Below are 25149 nucleotides of genomic sequence, written 5' to 3'. Positions count from 1 at the left end.
ACACTCAAATAAACAAGAATCAAATGCAAAAAGAGTTATATCACAATATGTTCGAGGAGTTTATAAAGTGTTTCCGGCCCTTTAAGAGGGCGGCCATGTTGCTGATGTGGCCCACGGTGAACGTGAGTTTGACACCCCTGCAATACATGATGCTCAAGTAAGTGAGGCGTGTCGTGTGTCACCTGTCGGAGGAGTCAGACAGCACCTCGGCGGAGGCGCCCAGCAGATTGCTGACGATGTGCACGGAGGTGTTGCCCAGCCCCATGCTGACGCTGGGGCCCGACAGGAGGCCCTCCAGCTGAGACACCAGCTGGGCCACCTGGCTGGAGTTCAGCTGGGACACGTCCGCCGTCAGCGCCAGCAGCGCGTTGGCTTGGCTCTCGGCGTTGTCTGGTCGCGGGTCGACGACACACTGCTCCCCCAGCTGCACGACCACGGGTGTTCCACTTGGACTGGGAAATACATGTGTTTGATCAACTACAATACAAATGGGCTCTGGAAATATTGTGTTAAGTTAATATGGGGTCAGATCAGGATAAATAAGTGCAGATGCACACAGAGAGACTCACAAATACAAACACAGATTTACACATACGCAGGAAGAGACTCACAAATACAAACAAAGATTCACAAATACGCACACAGAGACTCACAAATACAAATAAAGATTCACAAATACGCAGGAAGAGACTCACAAATACAAACAAAGATTCACACATACGCAGGAAGAGACTCACAAATACAAACAAAGATTCACAAATATGCACACAGAGACTCACAAATACAAACAAAGATCCACAAATACACAGGAAGAGACTCACAAATACAAACAAAGATTCACAAATACGCAGGAATAGACTCACAAATACAAACAAAGATTCACAAATACGCAGGAAGAGACTCACAAATACAAACAAAGATTCATACATACGCAGGAAGAGACTCACAAATACAAACAAAGATTCACAAATACGCACAGAGAGACTCACAAATACAAACAAAGATTCACAAATATGCACAGAGAGACTCACAAATACAAACAAAGATTCACAAATACGCACACAGAGACTCACAAATACAAACAAAGATTCACAAATGCACATGGAGAGACTCACAAAAGCGCACACAAAGATTCAAAGATTGTGGGTCGCTACACATGCATTTGTGTTTTTTGAGACTCCCCTGCCGGGGCTCGATTCGCAAATGCGGTTTTTTTTACCAACATAGACGTACCTGTAGCCAATCAGATGTCGCCCTCATTTCAAACCAATCGCATGAGTTGTTCGGTGCGCATTTGTGAATCTGTGTTTTCTTTTGTGAATCTGTGTGTTTGCATTTGTGAATCTTTGTGTTTGCATTTGTGAATCTTTGTGATTGCATTGGTGAATCTGTGTGTTTGCATTTGTGAATCTTTGTGTTTGCATTTGTGAATCTTTGTGTTTGCATTTCTGAATCTTTGTGTTTGCTTTTGTGAATCTGTGTGTTTGCATTTGTGAATCTTTGTGTTTGCATTTGTGAATCTGTGTGTTTTCTTTTGTGAATCTGTGTGTTTGCATTTGTGAATCTGTGTGATTGCATTTGTGAATCTGTGCGTTTGCTTTTGTGAATCTGTGTGTTTGCGAGTCTCTGTGTGCTTTTGCAAGTATTGCCACTGATCTGACCCCGTAAGTTGATGAAGAAGTTGAGGCGGGTAAAGAAGATCATACACACCAGGTGAGGTTGTAAGATTCTTTCAATGCCGGACAGAAGGAAATGGGCTTTATGTCAAAATCAATCAGCAAGAAGCTGGTCGGTCCTGGACCTGCGTTAAAAATTGAATCTCCACAAATGGCTGTGTGACAAAGAAAAAACACAAATGTTATATTATAGTTTCTTCGACTGTATTAAATTATGAATCGACTTGTTTCCCCATACTTAACACACACGCACACACACACAGTCACACACACACCTGCTCGAGTCACTTGACCATTGAAACTGATTTCCTTCTGAGACCGAAACACGTCGCCCACGGCTGACGACACGTTGCAGATGGGAACCTCGCGGGAGAAGCTTAAAATCACCAAGCATCTTAAAAAGATGAGAATACAACAACAAAATTAGGTGTACACAGATTTCAGTCGCTGTTAAAATATATTTTGGGTATCTTTGAAGGAAAATGTTACTGTATTAATAACACAAGTAGACTCACTTTTTTGTGGATTCACATTTCAATGTGGCATTCTGAGAAGAAACGGTAATTTAATCACACGTTCGCATTTAATTACGTTCAAGTAACATATTCAAATAAGTTATGTATGCTTAGAATACAAACATGTACTTCTGTGCATTGAAAAAATAAAGAATAATATCTAAAATATTCATAGCTTCGCATTTTAATGAAGAAACAGTCACAAAAAAAGAAAAGTGACAAAATTGTAATTGAAAATTTCCTCAATGAAATTCACAACTCAGTAAATAAATATTACACTACATTTTTCAATTGGATTTCTTTTTTAATTAGCTGGTTTGCTCTTAATGAAACTGGTATTAAATAATGTCATTGCATTGCAAATTACAGAAAAAAAAATACATTACATTCAAAGCAGTTCCAAAATTCATGTTAATGAATCCTTTGTTTATATCTAATATAGCAAAATCACATTGTTATTAACTTTGCCAAAAGTGTCACGTAGGCAATATGAAAACAGCTGATTACCTTGAATTCTGATGCAATGATGGACGGCGGACATGAACCACTGTGAAGGAACACAACACGTATTGAGATTTACTTTTCTATTTAATTAAAGGGTATTTTCTCCATGTCAAATTTAATTTTCACACGCAAGGGCAGGGCAAAACTCACTCTACTCTTGAAGAACAGTTTGTGTGTTTTTTCAGCTTAGAACTCTGCAAAGATCCAAGAGATCAGAGTTACACAAATTAATAGATGCAAAATGGTCTATTAAAGACAATAAAATACACAAACACACGCGTACACACACGTATGCACCACTTACCAAGGAAACTGAGACGTCGGTCACGTTTATCTGGGAACCGTTTGTTGACAATGTAAAGGTGTAGAAAGCATCTGAAAGCAGAGAAACAATATTAAAATGTAATCTCATTTAGGTGAAAAAATCGAAAGGGTTCGGATTGTGTGGTAAATTAAAAACACTCACCGGTTCCATTGCAATAAGCGGAGCAGCGGCACATTTTGTTCGGTTTACCTGAAAAATCATGTATTTTAAAATGTCAGCGTTGAACCCTAAATATGACTATACTGACTGACTGTAATGTAAATGTGTGAGTTGCATGAAAATTTGATTTCACTTCAAAAAAAGGTTTAAAAAAACTAATATACAACATGTTAATAAGTCAACTTCACTGGCAGTGGAGCTATAGGCTAATATTTACCATCAGAGTGGGTGTTGATATTCTCATTAAACTCTCAGCAAGAAAGAAAGACAAATGATGTTTCTTAAAATCTTGAACTATATTCCTTTGTCATAATATATCCTTGTCCAAGTTCAAGTGATAATGTGTTTGGACTTCATGTGACGTCATCTAAATGTCCCCAATGTCCACTTTTGAGCACGCGCTTTACTCACCGCAGTGAGTCGAGTTGGGCTTGGACACAAATGCATCTCCTTCACTGTTGAAAGATAGACACAATTAAAACAAGATCACACTGTGTACAACAAATCACCAGATTTAATTAATAAATACTGCTCTTGAAAAAATTGCTTTAAAAAAATATAATGATACATATATATATATATATACATAGCTCAATTTCTCTAAAATAAAGATATACACTTTTAAGGGTTATAATGATCTGTCTGTCTTCCTTTGTTAATTTTCTTTTTCTTGCCATTATAAGAGCAATAAGCTACTTCCTGCAGTAAAATCCTGTCCACATAATGCCTCAGAGGGTGTAGTAACAGTCTGTCACCACACGGCTTTATACACACAGTAATCAACACAAGTTGAGACACCTGGGGGAATTATTACCATCAACTTTCAAAGCTTGATTTACTTCCAGAACTTGCAGACTTGCAGAACAGCTGGGAGTCGTTAACCCTTGATTACAAATTGCTAGAGGTTAAACTTTTGTTTAACCTCTAGCAATTTGCCGCTGACCTTTATACCATTTCAGGTTTATTCACTTGAACTGCTTATATTCAAATAAAAACTGGAAAAATGGGGGTGTCCTAAAACTTTTAACCGTTAATATATATATACAGTATATATATATATATATATTTATATGTATATTTATATAATACATACACATATATATATATATATATATACATATACACATATATATATACACACACATACATATATACAGTACATACACATATATACACACATATACACATATATACTGTATATATATGTTCACATATATATACACATTTATATACATATATATATACATACATATATAAATATATATATATATAAACATATATACATATATATATATAAATACATACATAAATAGGGAAACGCTAACATTGTAAATCCCATCTCACCATGATGCTTCAGGTCCTCCAGTAAACGTGCAGCCGTTCAGCTCTTGTATGGCGCTGTCACACTCGTTTTCCAGTGGGACTGTTCAATGACACAGAGGGTTTGATTTCCTTATGCACACTTAATAAGCTCGGTGATTATGTATTTCAGAGCGTGCGACACTCACTATGTGCATCTGCTGATTTCCCCACCGTGCGGATGTCAGAGGACTCTCTGCTGGCTGCACAGAGCGTCCGAAGGATGCAGCAGGAGGAGATCCTCTGGTGCAGCTGCAGCGTCACCAGGCAGCGGGTTTCTCTGAGGCAAGAGGGCGAGTGTCAGCGGAGAGATGCTTAACACTTGGCCATTTAAAAAACTGTTTTATTTCATTCACCTTTTTGCCGTCTTCTTGATGCATGTAATGTCAATTCCCTGTAAAATATAAATAAACGTGAGAATCAAGTTGTATTCACACACTGTATGTAACCCCCCAGATATATCTTACTAACTTACTTTAAATAGGCCAAAGATTTGGTTTGTTCTGGAAAGAAAACAAATTGAGATAAGATTGAAGTGTCAAAAAAAGTTTTGAAAGAAGAGAAATCGCAGTTTTCCTCTTACAAATAAATACATTTAATTCATAACCAAAAAACAACAACATTTACTTGGATCTAATACACCCAGAGGTTCTACAGATGTAGTTGGTCTGGTATGAACGGTAGCTTATTGTGGCTAACGTTAGCACAAGTAGAAACTATACATATTGACAAATATCTTCTTTTGCTCCTGCTAGTCTACATTTGATCACATCAAAGATAAACATTGAAATGGATTTATTAAAACAAGCATTGTGAGGTTCAATGTACCCCTGAGACAAAGGAACCGGCTCCTTACAAATAATGAATGTTAAGTTCAAGTTATTTTGGAGGTCTATAAACAAAACACTCCTATTCACAGTGTAGAAACATTAATGTACTAAATCAATAAAAATGTCAACAAATATTTTTGAGATACCGTGACTGTCTATACTGTCAACATGTTCGGACCTTTTCATTCATTTAAGAAATAGTTCCCCATACCTGACTTGGGTCCCATGGTTACGAATATCCCGACGGGGGCGGCCATTATTATTATTATTACCATTATTGCCCTGTTGAGGTCTTGTCCTGACAATCCTAGTAGTTGGTGTTGTTGTTGCAGGTGTAGGTGTGATGGCGCTCGGTAACGTTGTAGTTGCTGCAGGTGTAGTCGTGATGCCGCTCGGTAACGTTGTAGTTGCTGCAGGTGTAGTCGTGTTGGCGCTCGGTAACGTTGTAGTTGCTACAGGTGTAGTGGTGTTGGCGCTCGGTAACGTTGTTGCTGCAGGTGTAGTGGTGTTGGCGCTCGGTAACTTTGTAGTTGCTGCAGGTGTAGTGGTGTTGAAGCTCGGTAACGTTGTAGTTGCTGCAGGTGTAGTGGTGTTGAAGCTCGGTAACGTTGTAGTTGCTGCAGGTGTAGTGGTGTTGAAGCTCGGTAACGTTGTAGTTGCTGCAGGTGTAGTGGTGTTGAAGCTCGGTAACGTTGTAGTTGCTGCAGGTGTAGTGGTGTTGAAGCTCGGTAACGTTGTAGTTGCTGCAGGTGTAGTCGTGTTGGCGCTCGGTAACATTGTAGTTGCTGCAGGTGTAGTGGTGTTGAAGCTCGGTAACGTTGTAGTTGCTGCAGGTGTAGTCGTGTTGGCGCTCGGTAACATTGTAGTTGCTGCAGGTGTAGTGGTGTTGAAGCTTTGCATTGTTGTTGTGACTGTCATCATGAGCGTGGTCTCGTATGTCGTCTGTGGAGACGTAGTTGTGGCTCTTAGAGACACGCAGCTCTGCAGCTTGCTTGTGAACACGTCGCTGAGCTGAGAAAATCAACAGAATAACCATTTTATTTAACCACATATATACATTATATATCCATTGTTTCCATTGTTTATATTGTTTCCATTGTTTCTATTGTTTCCCTACATACCCAGTAACTGATTTGTGATTCGTTCTTCGGTTCATTGGCAGTCACAACGAGATCAATAAAGTAGTACACTGTCGGAAGAAGGAAAGACACAACTTAGTTGAGGAGACTATTTAAACGGAGCATGCAGCAGTGAGGCAGATATCTTAATAAATGTCTTGAGTTAATCCAGATTATATTTTGCACATCTCAACATTTATTTTACAGCTGTTTTCACATGTTGGGATAATTATTTCACATTTATTTTTCAAACTTTTACCAGTTACAATGCACTTTTACAGAGATGTATACACGTTGAAAATGGCCAGAAATACAGACGGTTACATACGAGCACGTCAGTACTGTTTATAAATGTTTAAACATGATACTGTTCCACGTTATCAAACAGTCCGCGACCAGGAGCGAGTGTCAGAGAGTTTGTCGGAGGCTGATCTGACTGATTGGGAGGAAGTACCTTTACTCACATACTTTTCTTACAAGTTACATTTAAGTTACATTTTTACTCTAAAAACCTACATTTTTGGTTATTTTATACTCCTGCTCCACTTTTTCTCACGCATATATTATTTCACTGTTCTACATTCATTCAACAGCTATGCTTAGTTACTTTACATGTTTTAAAGTATGCATCAGCAATATACAATCATGTTTAAATCATCACTATTCTGCTGACAGAGTGTAAAATGATGAGCTTTTGTTTACCTGACGTCTCGCTATCTGGGGAAAGAGTAGCAGGAATGTCATCACTGGACGCCTGTGCTGTTGGTGGGAAATAAAGACAAAGATGAAATTAAAATGAATACAACTTCAGTTTATGGTAATTATTGTGGCGTACAGCTATAAGGGAGACACTCACATCAGTATAGTAATGTTTTTGTTATATATACTTGCACTATAAATAAGTAAGTCTATGTTTTTAAATGAATACATAAGAAAGCTATGATAATTAATAAGGGATATTATGAAGAATATTTTGAGGAATTTATTAGGAAAACATAGAAGGTCACTGTATATGATTATTGTATGAGTATTCTTCTTCTAACTGTAATACTGATTGGAAGATGTGTTAGGGTTATCCTAACTATAGGATGACTCAGGTATGAATCAAATTTATTGATTTTGGGACCTAGGTTTCATTTAAGAGATCGCGAAGCAGCTATTTGCAGGCGGAAGAAGCTTTTATTTTGAAAACCGGAAGTGAGAAACCGCTGTATTCAGGACTCTTCTTTCAAGCTACAACATCTAATGGGGTTGACGTATACGTGTATAGGTTTGATGGAGATGTTAAACACTGAGACTATTCATTCATATTTGATAGGTAAAGAATAAAGAGAAAATATAAAATACATCCATAAAAAAAAAAGTGCATTAATTATATCGCATATAAAAATAAAAATAAATGCAGGTATATTTTGCAGTTATACTAGAATGTCCTCTATAAAGAAGTTAATACATGTTGAAGTTGTGCGTGATGAGGAATCAGACCGGAGCGGGTTCCAGTGTAAATTATTATTATTATATGCACACGCCTGTCATGTTTAATAATAGAGGCGCAGAGTTGTCAGTCCAGATGAGAGCTCCATTGTCTGCAACAACTGCTGATGACGTCATACCTGCCAACAGGAGGAGCATCACAAGTGTCTGCAGCCAGTGGAGATGTCTGACACGGGAGCCCTGCGTCTTCGCTCTGTAATAAAACAAAAACAAGAATTAAAAATGTTGACATGAACTGAAAACGTATAAGCGTCACTCTCTCGATACCAACCGTGGAAGTTCAAAAGGGTGAAAGAGTGAGGCATACAATAACAACTTCCCACCACGCCTATGTGAATGAACGCCGTGTTGTTAGGATCTCTGTCTCCCCTGCAGTTTCCCTCCTCCGAACTCCGCCCACTGTCACGCCTTCCTCCAGAAGAGCCAGCTGGGGCTCATCTCACCTGATCATCTCCAGCTGGCTTAAATACCCCGGCCCTGCTCTTGCTCACTGTCAGGTCGTTGGTTTACCAACCTGAGGCCAGTCCGTACGTCCACTCGCCCTGTGAGTTCATCTTCTCGTCGTTACTCTGTAGACCGGTACTTTGTTTTGTTTTTCGCTCAGTGTAGAGACACGGTCGTCACCTGAGTGAGGAGCCCACTTTGACTATTCTTTCCTTTTTGTTGAGTGTTCGGTCGAGCTTCCCTCCCGACCTCGGAGCAAGAGACTTTGGTCTGAGACCCCTGCCTTTTTGTTATATCTGTTTTGCCTTGTTTTTGGAATAAAGAGCACTGATTCTATTCAAGCTGGTGTCCGTCTGCGTTTGGGTTCAATCTCCACACCAACACATAACAGAACGACCTGACCAACAATGGACCCAGCAGCGGCAGCAGCTTCCTCTGCAGAACATCTGCAGAGGGCGGTTTTCAACCAAGGTAACCTCCTGGGAGATCACCATAATCAGCTGCAGGACTTAAGGGAGTCTCAGCAAGCGATCGGGACACAAGTGACAGACATTGGGGACAGAATGCAGGAGCTAGCGCAGCGTCCCTCGCCTCCCCAGCAACCTGTTCATGAGGATACAGCTCGCAACCGTGAGTGTTTTGTTCCCTCACCAGACCCCTATAACGGAGCATCGGGGGGCTGTCGTGGGTTCCTGCTCCAGTGCAGATTTGTTTTTAATCAGCAGCCCCGTACTTATGCTTCGGACTACGCTAAGGTGGCTTACCAGCCTCATGTGGGAGTGGACGACGCCATCATCTACCTGCTGCAATGAGCTCAGTCGCACCTGGATGGAACCGGTGTCTCTGTGAGAGTCACTTTCTTTGACTTCTCCAGTGCATTTAACACCATCCAGCCACTGCTGCTGAGTGAGAAGCTGCGGGTGGCCGGTGTGGACGCGTCCACCATCTCCTGGATCACTGACTACCTCACAGGCAGACCACAGTTTGTCAGAATGGGGCGTGTGCTGTCTGGAACGGTGGTCAGTGATGTTAGGAGCCCACAGGAACTGTTCTGTCTCCCTTCCTCTTCACCCTGTACACCAGTGACTTCCAGTACAACACGGAGTCATGCCATCTGCAGAAGTACTCTGATGATTCTGCAGTGGTCGGGTGTATTAGGGATGGACGGGAGGAGTACAGGGCAGTGGTGAGTGACTTTGTAAAGTGGGCGATGAGAACCACCTGCGGCTGAACGTGGCCAAGACCAGAGAGATGGTGGTGGACTTCAGGAGGAAGGCGACAGCTCCTACACCTCTGAGTGTCCTGGGAGTGGACGTGGACATGGTGGAGGAGTACAAGTACCTGGGCGTCTCCATCGACAGCCGACTGAACTGGAAGGCCAACATCAACGCTGTGTACAAGAAGGGGATGAGTCGACTCTTTTTCCTGAGAAAGCTTGATCCTTCAACGTGTGCAGCAAGATGCTGGAGTTATTCTACCAGTCGGTTGTGGCCAGTGTGCTGCACTTTGCCATTGTCTGCTGGGGAGCAGCATCGAGCCGGTGACACCAGCCGTCTTAACAAACTGGTTGGGAAGGCTGGCTCCATCATCGGCTGCCAGCTGGAGCTCCTGGAACAGGTGGTGGAGAGGAGGACGTTGAAGAAACTGGTGTCCATATTGGACAACCCGGACCACCCTCTCCACCACCTCCTACAGGGACAGAGGAGTACTTTCTCCAGACGTCTCCTCACGCTCCGCTGCCACAAGGACAGATACAGGAGAACATTCCTGCCGACGGCTATGAGGCTCTACAACAGTTCACCTCTTGCCAGATCACCCTAACCCTTCTTATATTTTGTGTTTTTTTTTTTATTCTTGTGTGTTGCTGCTACTGGCTCGACAAATTTCCCCTTGGGGATTAATAAAGTATATATCTATCTATCTATCTATCTTATACGGTGGGATTGCTGCGCGGAAGAGCTCTAGTCTGGGCCGAGGCATGGCTCGACCGTCGTTGTTCAGAGCAGATCATCTACGAGTGGTTTATTGGAGAGTTTAAGAAGGTTTTTGACCACCCGGTTCACGCTCAAGATGCAGTTCAACGTTTGCTCCAGGTCCGCCAGGGAACTACCAGCGCCGCTGATTTCGCTGTGGACTTCCGGATTCTGGCCGCCGAGTCCGGTTGGGACGAGTTGCCACTACGAGGGATTTTTCGGAACAGTCTTTCAGACCGCCTGAAGGACGAACTCGCGGTACGCGATGAACCCGAGTCTCTGGATGAACTCATTTCGCTTTCTGTACGCCTGACACCCGACCGAGCGCCATCGGGAGAGGTCCTACAGGTATCACAATCCTGTGCGCCCGACGGTCTCCACTCCCAGTTTCCGGTTCCCAGACTCACCTCACCGCAACAGCACCGGTTACCCCCGCCCACCACAGCCGGTGGCGCCACCTATGGATCTGGAGGAGCCGATGCAGCTAGGGCGGACTCGCCTCTCCCAGGAGGAGAGAGATCGACCCCTCCGCGCAGGAGTCTGCCTTTATTGTGGTGAACTGGGACACGCGTTCCAGAGTGCCCGTCCGCCCAAAAGAGAGGGCTCGCCAATAAGACTGGGGATATTGGCGAGCGACTCTAAGCGAGTTCCCCACCCCAAGTCTCAGTCCCTGTTCCCAGCTACTCTGCACCTACCGTCCGGCCCTATGCACCTGTCTGTGCTCATCGATTCGGGGGCGGAACAGAACCTTTTGGACTCCACTCTTGTTGAGAGAGAAGGGATTCCAGTGGAGACCCTGGACCGTGCCCTGCTGGTGAACGCGTTAGATGGCAGCCCGCTGGCCAGGATTACACACCAGACCCGGCCCTTATCGCTCCTCGTGTCAGGTAATCACCGCCAGGACATCCGATTCTACGTGTTTCCTACGCCACAAGCGCCTCTGATTTTGGGACACCCGTGGCTCAGAGACCACAACCCCCAAATCAACTGGGTTGAGAGCAAGATTACTGGTTGGAGTCCCACCTGTCTCTCCCGCTGTCTCAGATCAGCAGTTCCCGTCGGACCCTCAGCTCAACCCACGGACACCGAGCCTACGCCTCCTCCGTCCCCTGTGAGTATCTGGACCTAAAGGAAGTTTTCAACAAGAAGCGGGCCCTTTCACTACCTTCCCATCGTCCCTACGACTGCGCAATTGACCTGCTCCCCGGCGCACCACTCCCTACTAGCCGTCTGTATAACCTTTCTAGACCTGAACGCGAGTCGATGGAGACATACATTACCGACTCTCTCGCTGCAGGGATTATACGGCCCTCTTCCTCCCCTCTGGGGGCGGGCTTCTTCTTCGTCACCAAGAAGGATCGGAGCCTTCGTCCCTGCATCGACTTCAGAGGTTTGAACCAAATAACCATTAAGAACAAGTACCCATTACCACTTATCACCTCTGTCTTTGAATCCCTAGCCAGCGCCAAGATCTTCACTAAACTGGACCTCCGCAACGCCTATCAACTTGTGCGGATACGGGAGGGGGACGAATGGAAGACCGCATTCAACACACCCTTGGGCCACTTTGTATCTGGTAATGCCTTTTGGGTTACCCAATGCCCCCGCCGTGTTCCAAGCCTTGGTTAATGATGTCCTCCGTGACTTCCTAAACCGTTTTGTGTTCGTATACCTGGATGACATCCTCATTTTCTCCTCAGACCCACAAGAGCACAGCTGCCATGTCCGTCAGGTTTTACAACGCCTGCTGGAGAACCAACTCTTTGTAAAGGCCGAGAAGTGCGAGTTTCACGTGTCCTCTGTGCAGTTCCTGGGCTTTATCATCGAGGAGGGCCAGCTCAGAAAGGACCCCGAGAAGGTAAAAGCAGTAACGGAGTGGCCGGTACCCTCGTCGCGACGACAGCTCCAGCAGTTCCTGGGGTTCGCCAACTTCTACCGGCGCTTCATTCGGGACTACAGCCGCATAGCCAACCCCCTGACTCAACTCACCTCCCCTAAGGTGGAGTATACCTGGACTCCTGAGGCCGACAGGGCTTTCCAAACCCTTAAGGAGCGGTTTGCCTCAGCCCCTATCCTGGTCCACCCCGACGAGACCCGTCAGTTTGTCGTCGAGGTGGATGCCTCTGACACCGGAGTCGGAGCCATCCTATCCCAACGGTCCGGGTCCGACTCTAAGCTCCACCCCTGTGCGTTCTTCTCGCGTAAACTCTCCTATGCGCAGAAGAACTACGATGTTGGCAACCGGGAGTTGCTGGCTATTAAACTGGCTTTGGAGGAGTGGAGGCATTGGTTGGAGGGCGGTACACCCCTTCATCATTTGGACTGACCATAGAAACTTGGAATATATCCACTCAGCCAGACGCCTCAACTCTCGCCAGGCTCGCTGGGCCTTATTCTTCGCCAGATTCAATTTTGTAATCACTTACCGCCCAGGCCACAAGAACACTAAGCCAGACGCTCTCTCCCGTCAGTTTACCCATGCCAATGGAACCCCCACTCCGGATACGATCCTGCCAGCTTCATCCGTGCTCGGAGCCGTCACCTGGGAGATCGAGACGGCAGTTCGTGAAGCCCAGCTCACCGAACCTGGTCCCGGAGGGGGACCTCCAGACCGCCTGTTTGTCCCCCCGCCTGTCCGTTCCCGGGTTCTGCGATGGGCTCACGACTCCCGACTCTCCGGCCACCCCGGTATACGGCGTACAATAAATTGGCTGCGCCGTGCCTTCTGGTGGCCTTCCCTCGAAAGGGACACCCGGGCGTATGTCCAGGCCTGTACCACGTGCGCTCGCAGCAAGACCTCACACCGGCCTCCCTCAGGCTTGCTAAGACCACTCCCCGTTCCCCAACGGCCGTGGTCCCACATTGCAGTGGATTTTGTCACTGGCCTTCCCCCCTCTAATGGTCACACTGTGATTTTAACCGTGGTGGACCGGTTTTCCAAGGCTGCACACTTCATCCCACTGCCCAAGCTCCCGTCTGCCCGAGAGACCACGGATCTCCTCACCCTGCACGTCTTCCGGCTCCATGGCATCCCTGCGGACATCGTCTCAGACCGTGGTCCGCAGTTCTCCTCCCAGGTCTGGAAGGCGTTCTTCCGGACCCTCGACACCACGGTCAGCCTCTCCTCCGGGTTCCACCCACAAACTAATGGCCAAACGGAGAGGCTGAACCAGGAACTAGAGGCCATGCTCAGGTGCGTGACTGCTGCCAACCCCTCCTCCTGGAGCCAGCACCTATCATGGGTGGAATATGCCCACAATGCCCACACCTCTACGGCCACCGGACTGTCCCCATTTGAGGCCTCATTAGGCTACCAACCATTGGAGGAGGCCCGGCCTATACGGTGAGCCGCCTCCTGGAGGTTCGTCGACGTGGCAGAGGGTTTCAATACCTTGTCGATTGGGAGGGGTATGGTCCCGAGGAGCGCTGCTGGGTGCCTCGGTCTCGGATCCTGGATCCGGCATTGATCCGTGATTATCATCACCAGAACCCCGGCAGACCGGGCGGTTCGCCAAGAGGCTCCCATTGAGGGGGGGGTACTGTTAGGATCTCTGTCTCCCCTGCAGTTTCCCTCCTCCGAACTCCGCCCACTGTCACGCCTTCCTCCAGAAGAGCCAGCTGGGGCTCATCTCACCTGATCATCTCCAGCTGGCTTAAATACCCCAGGCCTGCTCTTGCTCACTGTCAGGTCGTTGGTTTACCAACCTGAGGCCAGTCCGTACGTCCACTCGCCCTGTGAGTTCATCTTCTCGTCGTTACTCTGTAGACCGGTACTTTGTTTTGTTTTTCGCTCAGTGTAGAGACACGGTCGTCACCTGAGTGAGGAGCCCACTTTGACTATTCTTTCCTTTTTGTTGAGTGTTCGGTCGAGCTTCCCTCCCGACCTCGGAGCAAGAGACTTTGGTCTGAGACCCCTGCCTTTTTGTTATTTCTGTTTTGCCTTGTTTTTGGAATAAAGAGCACTGATTCTATTCAAGCTGGTGTCCGTCTGCGTTTGGGTTCAATCTCCACACCAACACATAACACGTGTAGGCTTATCCTGTAATTATGTTGTCAAGGCTTTCTTCTGTTCTTCTTTGGTTCTGATTATTAAGTCAATTACAACTCTCTAAATAAATGGATAATAATGCCAAATCAAACATCGAACACATTCCTGTTCAGAGCCTCCGTCGGCTATAATCAGGACGAACACATTACCTTTATCGCAGCAGGGGAAAAGTGCATGAAGAGAGAAGTGTTGCACTCTTTTAGACACACACGGGGATGTTTGCTCAGACCGCAGCTTCTCACCGGTGTTTACATTCAAGAAAAGTTCACTTCTCACTTTAAACTCTCGTACCTGCCGAAAATATTGTACTATATGTAGTATTATCAGATGTAGTGACACACACAAGTCAAAGTAAGGTGTGTGTGTACTGCGAGATTACGTGAGTGAGTTAAAGACAAGTTCACTTCCTTTCTCACTTTAAACTCTGGTACCTGCTGAAAAGATTGTAATATATGTAATATTATCAGATGTAGTGACCCAAACAAGTCAACGTAATATGTGTGTTTGTGCGTGTGTGTACTGCGAGATTACATGAGTGAATTAAAAAAAGGTAATTTCCTTTCTAACTTTAAACTCTGGTATCTGCTGAAAAGATTGTAATATATGTAATATTATCAGATGTAGTGACACACACAACCGTCAAACTAAGGCGTGTGTGCGTGTGTGTGTGTGTTTGTGTGCGTGTGTGTGTACTGCGAGATTACATGAGTGAATTAAAAAAGTTTCTTTCATTACTAACTTTTATTTCTGGTACCTGGTGAAAAGAATGTTATATATGGAATATAATCAGATGTAGTGACACACACAACAGTCATACTAAGGTGTGTGTGTGTGTACTGCGAGTGAATTAAAAAAAAGTTCATTTCATTTCTAACTTTAAACTCTGGTACCTGCTTTTATTATTTACAGCTAAACAACATGTGAAAGAATGTAACGTATATTATCAGATGTAGTGACACACACAGTGTGAGAGAGAGGTGTGTGTGTGTGTGTGTACTCCTGAGAGACGACATGAGTGAATGCATGTAGCAGGTTTCACACAAATGAAGCAGGAAACACATAAATACAAAAATGTGAACGTTTTCCAGCCCTGAGGAAGGAAAAAGATGAATAAAACTCACTGACCTGTATCTTTCATGGGTTATAATAATATAATCTGAGCATCATTGAACCTCTACAGTGTTGCCTGGTGCGCACCAGGAGCACCGGGTTACACTCTTAAAGAATATTATCAGTATAACTTCACTTCATACTCTAAGGGTTAAAAATTAAATAAACATTACAAAAATATTCACAAAAACGTAAACATAAAGTACGATGACATTACAGAGAGGAAAATAAACGGTAAAAGTACAAATTAAAAACGATGAGGTTCGGGGTTTAAATAAAGAAATAAAGTGATTGATTGAGTTATATCTGAAAATAGACAACACTCCAGCAGTGTGAGTATTTATGAGATGATTCCTAATCCACCGACACTGTACCTGACAAAGGAGGCGAAGGTGTTCCCAGGTGAAGATCCATCAGAAGCGTCCATGATTTCTTCGTCATTTTCTTCAAACATGGCTCCCTTTAAAAACTTGAAAACGAAGCCGAACCATAAACTTCAGGTGTGCACTTCCCTCTCCGGAAACGCTGCCGTGTGTGAGTCCCCGTGCTGTTTTCCCACACAGGTGATGCGGCACATAGCTGAACACATGTGGCACGCCCTTCAAACGTCAACAGGTGGATGTCGCATACTTCCACTTTACCTTTGTCTCGCAAACACTATTGTCTAGGAACAGGAACAGGATTTTATGTTAAGATCAGAAAAGCAAACTGAGCTCGTTCTGTCATACGAAACGACGACTTCACACAACCAGTGTCCCCGTAGGACTCGAGGGGAAACAGATTTATTTTGTTTTTTCTATTTCTTCGGCGGTGCAGGTGCGCCTCAGGGTGTGTCTGAACCCTGTGAGAGTGGCACCAACGCTGTGGAATGCTCTGCCTGCAAGGTTTTCTGATTCAATAGTGTCATTTGTATCTGATTTGCTGTCATGCTGTTATATTTTATACGTTACCAGGATATGAAGAAATGAGTAAATTCAGGTTTCATTTTGTTTTACGGCCTCTTCTGGGATAGTTTATCCATAATTTTGACTTTCTCCTCTATACTTTTATTAGTTATTGAGCCATTATTTATCATTTATTTGTTATTTATTTGTTTTATTGTGTTTTTTTAACTGCACCATCTTCTACTGTGTATTGTACTTTGCTCTTTTAAGCTTTGAAATGTTTTTGACCCTGTTATTGTCAACAAATTTGTTTAAATGGTATTACAGTACTGCACTTTGTGACCCTTTGTCTGTGATACGTACAATATAAATACACTGTACTTACTGACTTATACTTACAACTAGAAAGAAGTTGTTTCCTTGAGTGCGGCATGGATACATCTCCTGTTGCGTCAGGAGGAGTCACGCACCAGCTTTGTGTGTCTGTCAAGTTCTGCACCTGCTTTACAGGACTCTGAAAGGGGAGGGGCTTGTCTGTCACGCAGCACCAACACTGAACGCACACACACATTTATTTATTCATGCAATTGTTCTTCCGCACTAGTTGTCTCTTCCAATTATATTTAACAAGGCAAACACTACATTTAATATAGTTACACCCTGTCGAGAGGACACACACACACTTATAGGGGAAGTTGAGTCCGGGACAGAGGACTGGGTAGCGATTAAGTGTTACGATCTCAGACACTTAGGAAGTAGGACCCAATTGCACGACCCGGGAGACAGAGATAAAGTATTTGTAAGTACTTTATTTTTCGGTTCTGCCGTGAACAAAATGAAAGCGCTCACGTAGTGAGGGATCAAAAACTTTTCAAGAGCACAACATAACCCGACCTGATCATGGCAAAAGACCAGACGAACTGACAAGGAACACTGGGAGACAGGGGAATTTAAGCACATGGTAACAAGACACAGGTGGGACCAATCAGGGCGGGGCTGACACTGATGAGCATAGGAGACAGGTGTGATGACAGGTGAAAACAATCAGGAAGCCTGGAATGAGAGAAAGCGAACATAAATGTCATGAACCTCTCTAGCATATCTGTCGGTGCACAACAGTACCCCTCTAGGGCCAACTCCTGATGGCCCAGGCTGATTGTAAAAGTCGTGGATAAGAGTCTTGTCTACGATAAATGAAGCAGCTATCCAGCTTCTAGCCTCAGGACCGTAACCCTTCCAGTCTACCAGGAATTGCTTGCCCTCCCCTATTACGGACCTCCAGTAGCTTACGGACCTTGTAAACGTCACCCCTTCAAAGAACTGGGGCGGTGGAGGGGCTTGAGGCGGGAACAAGTGTGCTCACACACCGCTTGATTTTACTAACGTGAAACGTTGGGTGCACTCTCAAGGTCCTGGGAGTTGCAAGCGCATCGACGCCGGGTTGATGACTCTGGACACTGGAAACGGACCCACAAATCTCGGAGCCAGTTTCTTTGAGGCGACATGGAGTGGTAAGTCTTTGGTAGAGAGCCAAACCTTTGGCCTGGACTGTAGGAGGGAGCGACCCTGCGATGAACGTCCGCAACAGCCTTCATCCGAGCTGAACTGGAGAAGAGACTGGCGAGCACCAGCCCAAACTCTGCGACAACGTCTGATCATGGCATGTGCCGATGGAACCATCACCTCTTCCTCGTTGTTAGGGAAAAGTGGAGGCTGGAAACCATTGACACAATGGAATGGAGAGAGACCTGTGGCCGCCGTAGGAAGGGTATTGTGGGCAACCTCGACCCATGTGAGGTGGTCACCCAGGTGGTCTGGTTCGGGAGACGAGACAACGAGCGTAGTCTCTAGTTCTTGGTTCGACTGTCCATTTGACTGAGGGTGATATCCTGATGACAGGCTGACGGTGGCACCTATGAGTCGACAAAACTCTTTCCAGAAGGCGGAAATGAATTGTGGACCCCTGTCGGAAACAATGTCATTAGGGAATCCATGGATCCTGAATACGTGATTCATCATGACCTCTGCGGTGACTTTGGCAGAGGGAAGCTTGGTCAATGGGATGAAGTGAGCCATTTTTGAAAATCGATCAACCACTGTTAGAACCGTAGTCTTGCCTCTGGATGAGGGAAATCCTGTCACAAAATCCATCGAAATGTGTGACCAAGGACGATGGGGAATCGGCAGCGGCTGGAGCAAGCCCATCTTAACTTGAGATGAGGTCTTATTACACGCACACACCGGACAAGCCGCTACATACTCGGCCACATTTTTCTTCATGGATGGCCACCAGAAACGTTGTTGAATCCTGAACATTGTTCTTGCTACTCCCGGATGGCACGAAAGCACAGATGAGTGAGCCCAGTGGATGACCTTGGAGTGAAGAGCCTCAGGAACAAACAGCAGATTGTTGGGACACTCGCTAGGCGCTGGATTCATGACATTTGCCTCTTTAACGCCTGACTCCACTTGCCAGGAAAAGGCTCCGATCACCCGGTTAAGTGGAAGGATGGTCTTGGGCTCTACCGCAAGTGGTTCGGGATCGTAAAGACGAGACAAAGCATCGGGTTTTTGATTCTGAGACCCGGGACGAAAAGAGAGTGTGAAGTTGAATCTACTAAAGAAAAGTGTCCACCTGGCCTGACGGGAGTTGAGACGCTTAGCCTTTCTTATATATTCTAGATTCTTGTGATCTGTCCAGACTAAACACGGTTGCTCTGCACCCTCCAGCCAGTGTCTCCATTCCTCGAGGGCAGCTTTTACAGCTAACAATTCCTTGTTTCCCACGTCATAATTCCGCTCTGCCGTTGTCAACTTCCGCGACAGGTAAGCACATGGATGCATCTTGTTGTCTTCTGCAGAACGTTGAGACAGTACTCCTCCAATTCCCTCATTGGAAGCATCCACCTCGACCATAAACTGGCGCTGGGGATCTGGAATGGTGAGTATGGGAGCTGATGTGAATCTATCTCTGAGAAGTTTGAAAGCAAGATCCGCCTGGGGTCCACTTGAAGGAACCTTAGGAGAAGTCAGAACATGCAGAGGAGCAGCAACAGAACTGAAATTCCTAATAAACTTCCTATAGAAGTTAGCAAATCCTAGGAACTGCTGAACCTTTTTCCTGGAGTCTGGTGTGGGCCACTGGGATACTGCACTGACTTTCGCAGGATCCATTTGGATATGATTAGGTGAGACTATGTATCCTAAGAAAGACACCTCTTCTGTGTGGAACTCGCACTTCTCTGCCTTGACATATAGCTGATTATCCAGTAGTTTCTGCAAAACTTGGCGGACATGGTTAACATGAGATTTAGCGTCTGGGGAGAAAATCAGTATGTCATCCAGATACACAAACACTGAAATATTCAAGAATTCCGCAAAACCTCATTCACAAAAGCTTGAAAACAGCCGGTGCATTGCACAGTCCAAAAGGCATTACCAAGTACTCATAGTGACCATTCTGAGTGTTGAATCCAGTCTTCCACTCATCCCTTGTTTTATTCTAACCAAGTGATATGCATTTCTTAAATCCAACTTGGTGAATATCTTGGCCGCTTGAAGCAGTTCAAAAGCAGATGACATGAGTGGCAGAGGATAGCGGTTCTTCACCGTAATGTCATTTAGTGGACTGTAGTCTATGCAAGGTCTCAGAGACCCGTCTTTCTTTCCCACAAAGAATCCCGCTCCGGCTGGAGACGATGAAGGACGGATAATCCCTGATTTGAGTGAAGAGGAGATGTATTCATCCATTGCTGTTCTCTCAGGTCTCGAAATCGAGTAAAGTCTCCCTTGGGAATGGGGGCTCCGGTAAGAGATCAATGGGACAGTCAAAATCTCGGTGAGGAGGTAGCGACAAGGCTTTAGACTTGTTAAACGCTTCTTTAAATCATGGTAACAGGAAGGTACCTTGTGTAGATCAGGATAGTCAGGGTGATCTATAATGATCCTACTAGAGTCTGTTGGTGCATTAACAGGTTGCGAAAGTTTACACCTGCCCTTACAATCCTCTCCCCATTCCTTAACTTTCCTGAAGGCCAGTCTATGTGAGGATTGTGGATCTTCAGCCAAGGAAACCCCAAAATAATCGGGTGCTGAGTCGACTCAAAAATATGAAATTGCATGCTCTCGGTATGGTCCTTATTTATAGTAATCCGTATGGGCTCAGTGCAATGGGTAACTGTGAACAACAAGCGGCCGTCTAAGGCACTGGCACTAACAGGATGAGATAGCGGACAGTTTTTATTTTTAGCTGTTTGACTAGGCCCCAGTCTATAAGGCTTTCGTCAGCCCCTGAGTCTATTAACACACCCTGGTCAATGGTCTGATTGTTAATACAAATGTCTACCTGAGTAACAGGTCGAGGAGGGAAGTCTGCGGAAAACTTGCTCACCAGCGCCTCCTTTGACTGGTGAGCACGATCTTTCCCGGCACGGCGAGTTGATGACCCGGCTGGCCGCAGTAGAAACAGCAACCTCCCAGACGGCGCTGCCTCTCCTCCAGAGAAAGCCTGGTTCTTCCAAGCTGCATGGGTTCACCGGAGTCATTCGGAAGTGTAGTCCTCTGATGGTCCGGTAACATGAGCTGGAAATCCTCCGCTGGCGGCGCGACCCTCCGAGGCGAATTCTGGAAGCTGGGAATAACATCTCGGTTGCGTCGACGCTCCTCTCTTTCGAAGACGGTTATCGATCCGGATGGCCACAGCGATGAGGGATTCCAGATCCCGGGTGTCTCCAGTGGAGCCAGCTGGTCCTTTATCGGTTCCGAAAGTCCTGTCATGAAGGCGTCACGAAGAGCCGGAACATTCCATCCGCTGTCCGCTGCTGCTGTACGAAACTCGATGGCATAATCAACCACCTGACGGTTGAGCTGACGATTTGAAACAGTCTTCTGCTGGCCTCCGTAGCAGGCGATGAGTGGTCAAAATGCGCCTCATAGTCTCTATGAAATCGGCCAATGAGTAACATAGTTCGGTGTCTCTAGACCATTCTGCAGTAGCCCAGGCTGCAGCTCTTCCCGTTAAATGAGACACAATAAACGCCACTTTACCATGCTCAGATGAAAAGCTGCTGGGTTGTGTTGAAAATGCAGATCACACTGTACCAGAAAGGCTCTGCAATTGAAGAGTCTCCGGAAAATCTCTCCGGAAGAGCCAGCCGTAACGGGAGGAAACAGCCTGACCTGGGTCGTCAGCTGGAGTATTGACAGGCAAATTCTCAGCTGTGGATGACGTCACCGGAGGAGCAGTCTGTTGATGAGTGAAAAATTATTCATTTGGGCAACCAGTTGTTGCATCTGTGTAGATAATTCTTCCTGAACCCCGCCTGGCGTCCTCTCAGCGCTTGTATTTCCCGGCTGACTTTGTCCAGTTTTTCCTCGTGATGAAAAATCGTCACGCCTGTACCGACAGAGCGGCGTGAAGCGTTCTTGGGTCGGCTGGGTCCATAATGTGGTCAGTTCGTTCTGTTACGATCTCAGACACTTAGGAAGTAGGACCCAATTGCACGACCGGGAGACAGAGATAAAGTATTTGTAAGTACTTTATTTTTCGGTTCTGCCGTGAACAAATGAAAGCGCCACGTAGTGAGGATCAAAACTTTCAAGAGCACAACATAACCCGACCTGATCATGGCAAAAGACCAGACGAACTGACAAGGAACACTGGGAGACAGGGGAATTTAAGCACATGGTAACAAGACACAGGTGGGACCAATCAGGGGCGGGGCTGACACTGATGAGCATAGGAGACAGGTGTGATGACAGGTGAACACAATCAGGAAGCCTGGAATGAGAGAAAGCGAACATAAATGTCATGAACCTCTCTAGCATATCTGTCGGTGCACAACATTAAGTGCACAGTCATAGGAAAATATTGTTACACAACAGATCATTTTTTAAGAAGCAACATGTTCAACCTGTTTTAGGTTAAATACAACATGGATTTGTGTCATAAATGGAAACACAGGAGGTCAAGGGTCAAACTAACAGTGGGAGGGCTCAATAATTAAATAAAGTATAGAGAATAAAGTAACATTCAGGATAAACTATCCCAGCAGAGGTCAGAAACAAAAGGGAACCTACACTTTATAATTTCTTCATTTATAACAATTATTTGATCTATAAAGCGTGATTGTGTATTCACATTAAAATAGTAGTGGCAACACTTGGAAGTACATCATATTTTATAGTAATAGCAAACATATGTAATGCTGTAACCGCATGAGTTCCCAGTTAAGTAGATAAAGAAACAGAACAATAGGATAGGTGTAGTTCTCTATATGTACACTAGGGGGAAGCAGAAGGACAACAATAACCACTTGCCAGGTTTTCATATCTGTTGGAGGGTTGAAACCGTGATGGCAGAGCACACCCAAACAGCTTCCCGAACAGCCTTTGACCAGCTTCATGATAAAAATGTATATGAAATTTAAAAATAGTTTAATAGCTTTTTTCCACTTCGGCTGCCTATCATTGTGCAGGATGTGAGGGCCCATCACTTTACATTACATTAAAGAAACTACTTTTTTTTCCTCCACATGACACCATGAACGAATATGTACTTTTAATCAAAAAGGAATCAAACCAAATGCAATCTACATTTAAATGTGTAATGAAAATGTAAATACACTACCACTAAAAATCTTAAAGCTACTGTAACTACAATGGGCACTCGGTAGAGCGCATACCTTCGCATATCACAAGATTGGGCATCGAATTTTGAAAATGTTGGCATTAGTTGCATGCCAATTGGATATAAATTGACCGCGCTATGGTAAAAAGAAGATGTTGACCTTTTCGTGACCTTGACCTTTGACCCGATCGATCCCAAAATCTAATCAAATGGGCCCCGGATAATAACCAATCATCCCACCAAATTTCATGCGATTCGGTTTAATACTTTTTGACTTATGCAAGTAACACGCATACAAATAAATAAATAAATACACAGCGATCAAAACATTACCTTCCGCATTTTCAATGCAAAGGTAATAAGAGTATCAAAATATGCCCACCATATTCTTACAGTACACTCACCCGTTAGTGAGCCAGGCATTTCCCATCATGCCCTGGGGTCATGCAGGCGGGTCAAGTGGGAAACGAATATAAACGGCGTGCATTGTGGACTCCGTGGAGCCTATCGTCAAATCGTTGAGCGTTTGACGGCTTTCTGGCAGACATTTTGACTCCTTTAATAATCCGTTTCCCCTAAATCAGCATTAGATGCAAACTTTGCCCAAGAGAATTACCCACAACCCACGGGGGTTACCAGTGGATGAAAAAAAAAAGGTAAACAAAGATGACGGCACACAGGTGTTCAGCCTGGCAGATTACATTTACTCAGAAACATTAAGGATTAAAGTTGGAACATAAAAACACATACAAATATTATACTACACAGATTTATTCATCCCGTCACAATTTAGTCGACGACGACAAACGAGAATAAAAGTATAATTTTAATCGACCTCTCGTCTCCTGAGGGAAATCAGGGAGTAAAAAATACAACGTGAATTGTACATTATATTTGTTGACGTTGTCATGCCAACGTGACCTGGCTGGTGCTGCCCCATTTGTATTTACACCGTTTCAAGCCCTCGCCGTCGCTCACACTCAACTGTTTACCAGGTGACTTCAGTAAGTCCCTGAGGATTCAGGGTTTAAAGCCTTGGGGGGGGGGGGGGGGCATTGGGATTGGGCCTTTGATCTTTTTATAAACCCTTTCCACATTAGATGCAGACTTTGCCCAAGGGAATTACCCACACTTCATTGCAATGTGACGTTAACCACGGGGTGACGACTGTAAGTATGGAGACGTAAAAAACTAAAAGAAGGTAAACATAAGACTGAGATGGTGACACGTTAAATATGAATGCTCACTTATTAGGGTTCGGACTATTCGGGGTGCAGCCTGTCGGGGCCTTTAAAAGATGGGTACCCAAACAACACGCCCCTTCAACAGGCCAAGCTCACACCTCAAACAGAACTGAGGCCTCAGAAATCTTCAGAAGTTTAACGTTAATGTCGCCGCTGAAGTACAACAGGCTAACATTGACAAGCTAGCGTGTGCGCTAGCGTTAGCTGTAATGGAAACTAGCTGCTAGCTTCTTCAGCTGACCGTACAACTGATTCACTCGACTAAATTTAAGTCAAACGCTCCTTTCTGCATGATCCAAAGCCAACTAAATTATAATTACAATACTATTACTTACCCAGTTCAAACGGTCTGAGACACAGACGTCTTGTTTGCTTTTGCTTGCTAGCCCACTAGCGCTACTTCTCCTCCAGTCACCTGACAGACCTTAATACGTACCGCTGCATGCAGCATGCACTCAATTGCTTTGCTCACTGCTTACTCAGAACCTTCCACCTTGAACTTGAACCCTCTTGCACATGAAACCACTGGGCAGAGGATTGTGGGCCATTAATAGCTAAAAAAAAGCATGCTAGTTTGCACAGGCCCAATCCCCAATTTTCAGGCTGAACACCTATTTATTCCACCGCTAACCGTGTGTTTATTGTCGTAACGCTATGAGATGTGGGTCATTCCCTTAAGCAAAGTCTGCAGAAATGCAGACTTACGGGAAGTGTTCATAAAGGGCTCAACATGTCTGCGGGAGAGCCAACAAACACTCAAAAAAAGTGTTAAATCCTAAATCCTCAGATTTTGAGGCACGCTTAAAAATACAAATAATTTTAATAAGCGTGGGACATA

The 25149-nt window shown here is 45.0% G+C and overlaps 1 protein-coding gene across 6 annotated transcripts in view; it reads right to left on the bottom strand.

The window, feature by feature from the left end:
* LOC130188415 (adhesion G-protein coupled receptor G2-like) overlaps positions 1 to 16861 on the bottom strand; it is a 34779-nt gene extending 17918 nt beyond the window's left edge. For 3 of the 6 annotated variants that reach the window (XR_008830619.1, XR_008830618.1, XM_056406789.1), the window contains exons 1-18: positions 15930 to 16445; positions 8100 to 8173; positions 7189 to 7245; positions 6490 to 6557; positions 5580 to 6379; positions 5014 to 5041; positions 4895 to 4932; positions 4688 to 4818; positions 4524 to 4602; positions 3591 to 3634; positions 3162 to 3209; positions 3000 to 3070; positions 2846 to 2889; positions 2699 to 2738; positions 2192 to 2223; positions 1952 to 2070; positions 1711 to 1831; positions 183 to 452 (exon numbers count right to left, since the gene is read on the bottom strand). Coding sequence is in view for 4 of the 6 variants with exons in the window: in XM_056406789.1 (XP_056262764.1) it covers positions 183 to 452; positions 1711 to 1831; positions 1952 to 2070; positions 2192 to 2223; positions 2699 to 2738; positions 2846 to 2889; positions 3000 to 3070; positions 3162 to 3209; positions 3591 to 3634; positions 4524 to 4602; positions 4688 to 4818; positions 4895 to 4932; positions 5014 to 5041; positions 5580 to 6379; positions 6490 to 6557; positions 7189 to 7245; positions 8100 to 8173; positions 15930 to 16009 (2144 nt within the window). In the remaining 2 variants the exon portion in view is untranslated. Of the gene's footprint in view, positions 1 to 182; positions 453 to 1710; positions 1832 to 1951; positions 2071 to 2191; positions 2224 to 2698; positions 2739 to 2845; positions 2890 to 2999; positions 3071 to 3161; positions 3210 to 3590; positions 3635 to 4523; positions 4603 to 4687; positions 4819 to 4894; positions 4933 to 5013; positions 5042 to 5579; positions 6380 to 6489; positions 6558 to 7188; positions 7246 to 8099; positions 8174 to 15929; positions 16446 to 16838 lie in introns of those variants that run through there. The other 3 variants (XM_056406798.1, XM_056406774.1, XM_056406807.1) reach the window with 3 other exon arrangements.
* Between the last annotated feature and the right edge of the window lie 8288 nt (positions 16862 to 25149).

This window comes from Pseudoliparis swirei, chromosome 3 (assembly GCF_029220125.1).
Source record: "Pseudoliparis swirei isolate HS2019 ecotype Mariana Trench chromosome 3, NWPU_hadal_v1, whole genome shotgun sequence".
NCBI classification, from domain to species: Eukaryota; Metazoa; Chordata; class Actinopteri; order Perciformes; family Liparidae; genus Pseudoliparis; species Pseudoliparis swirei.
This window is presented reverse-complemented; position numbering and strand designations above follow the sequence as displayed.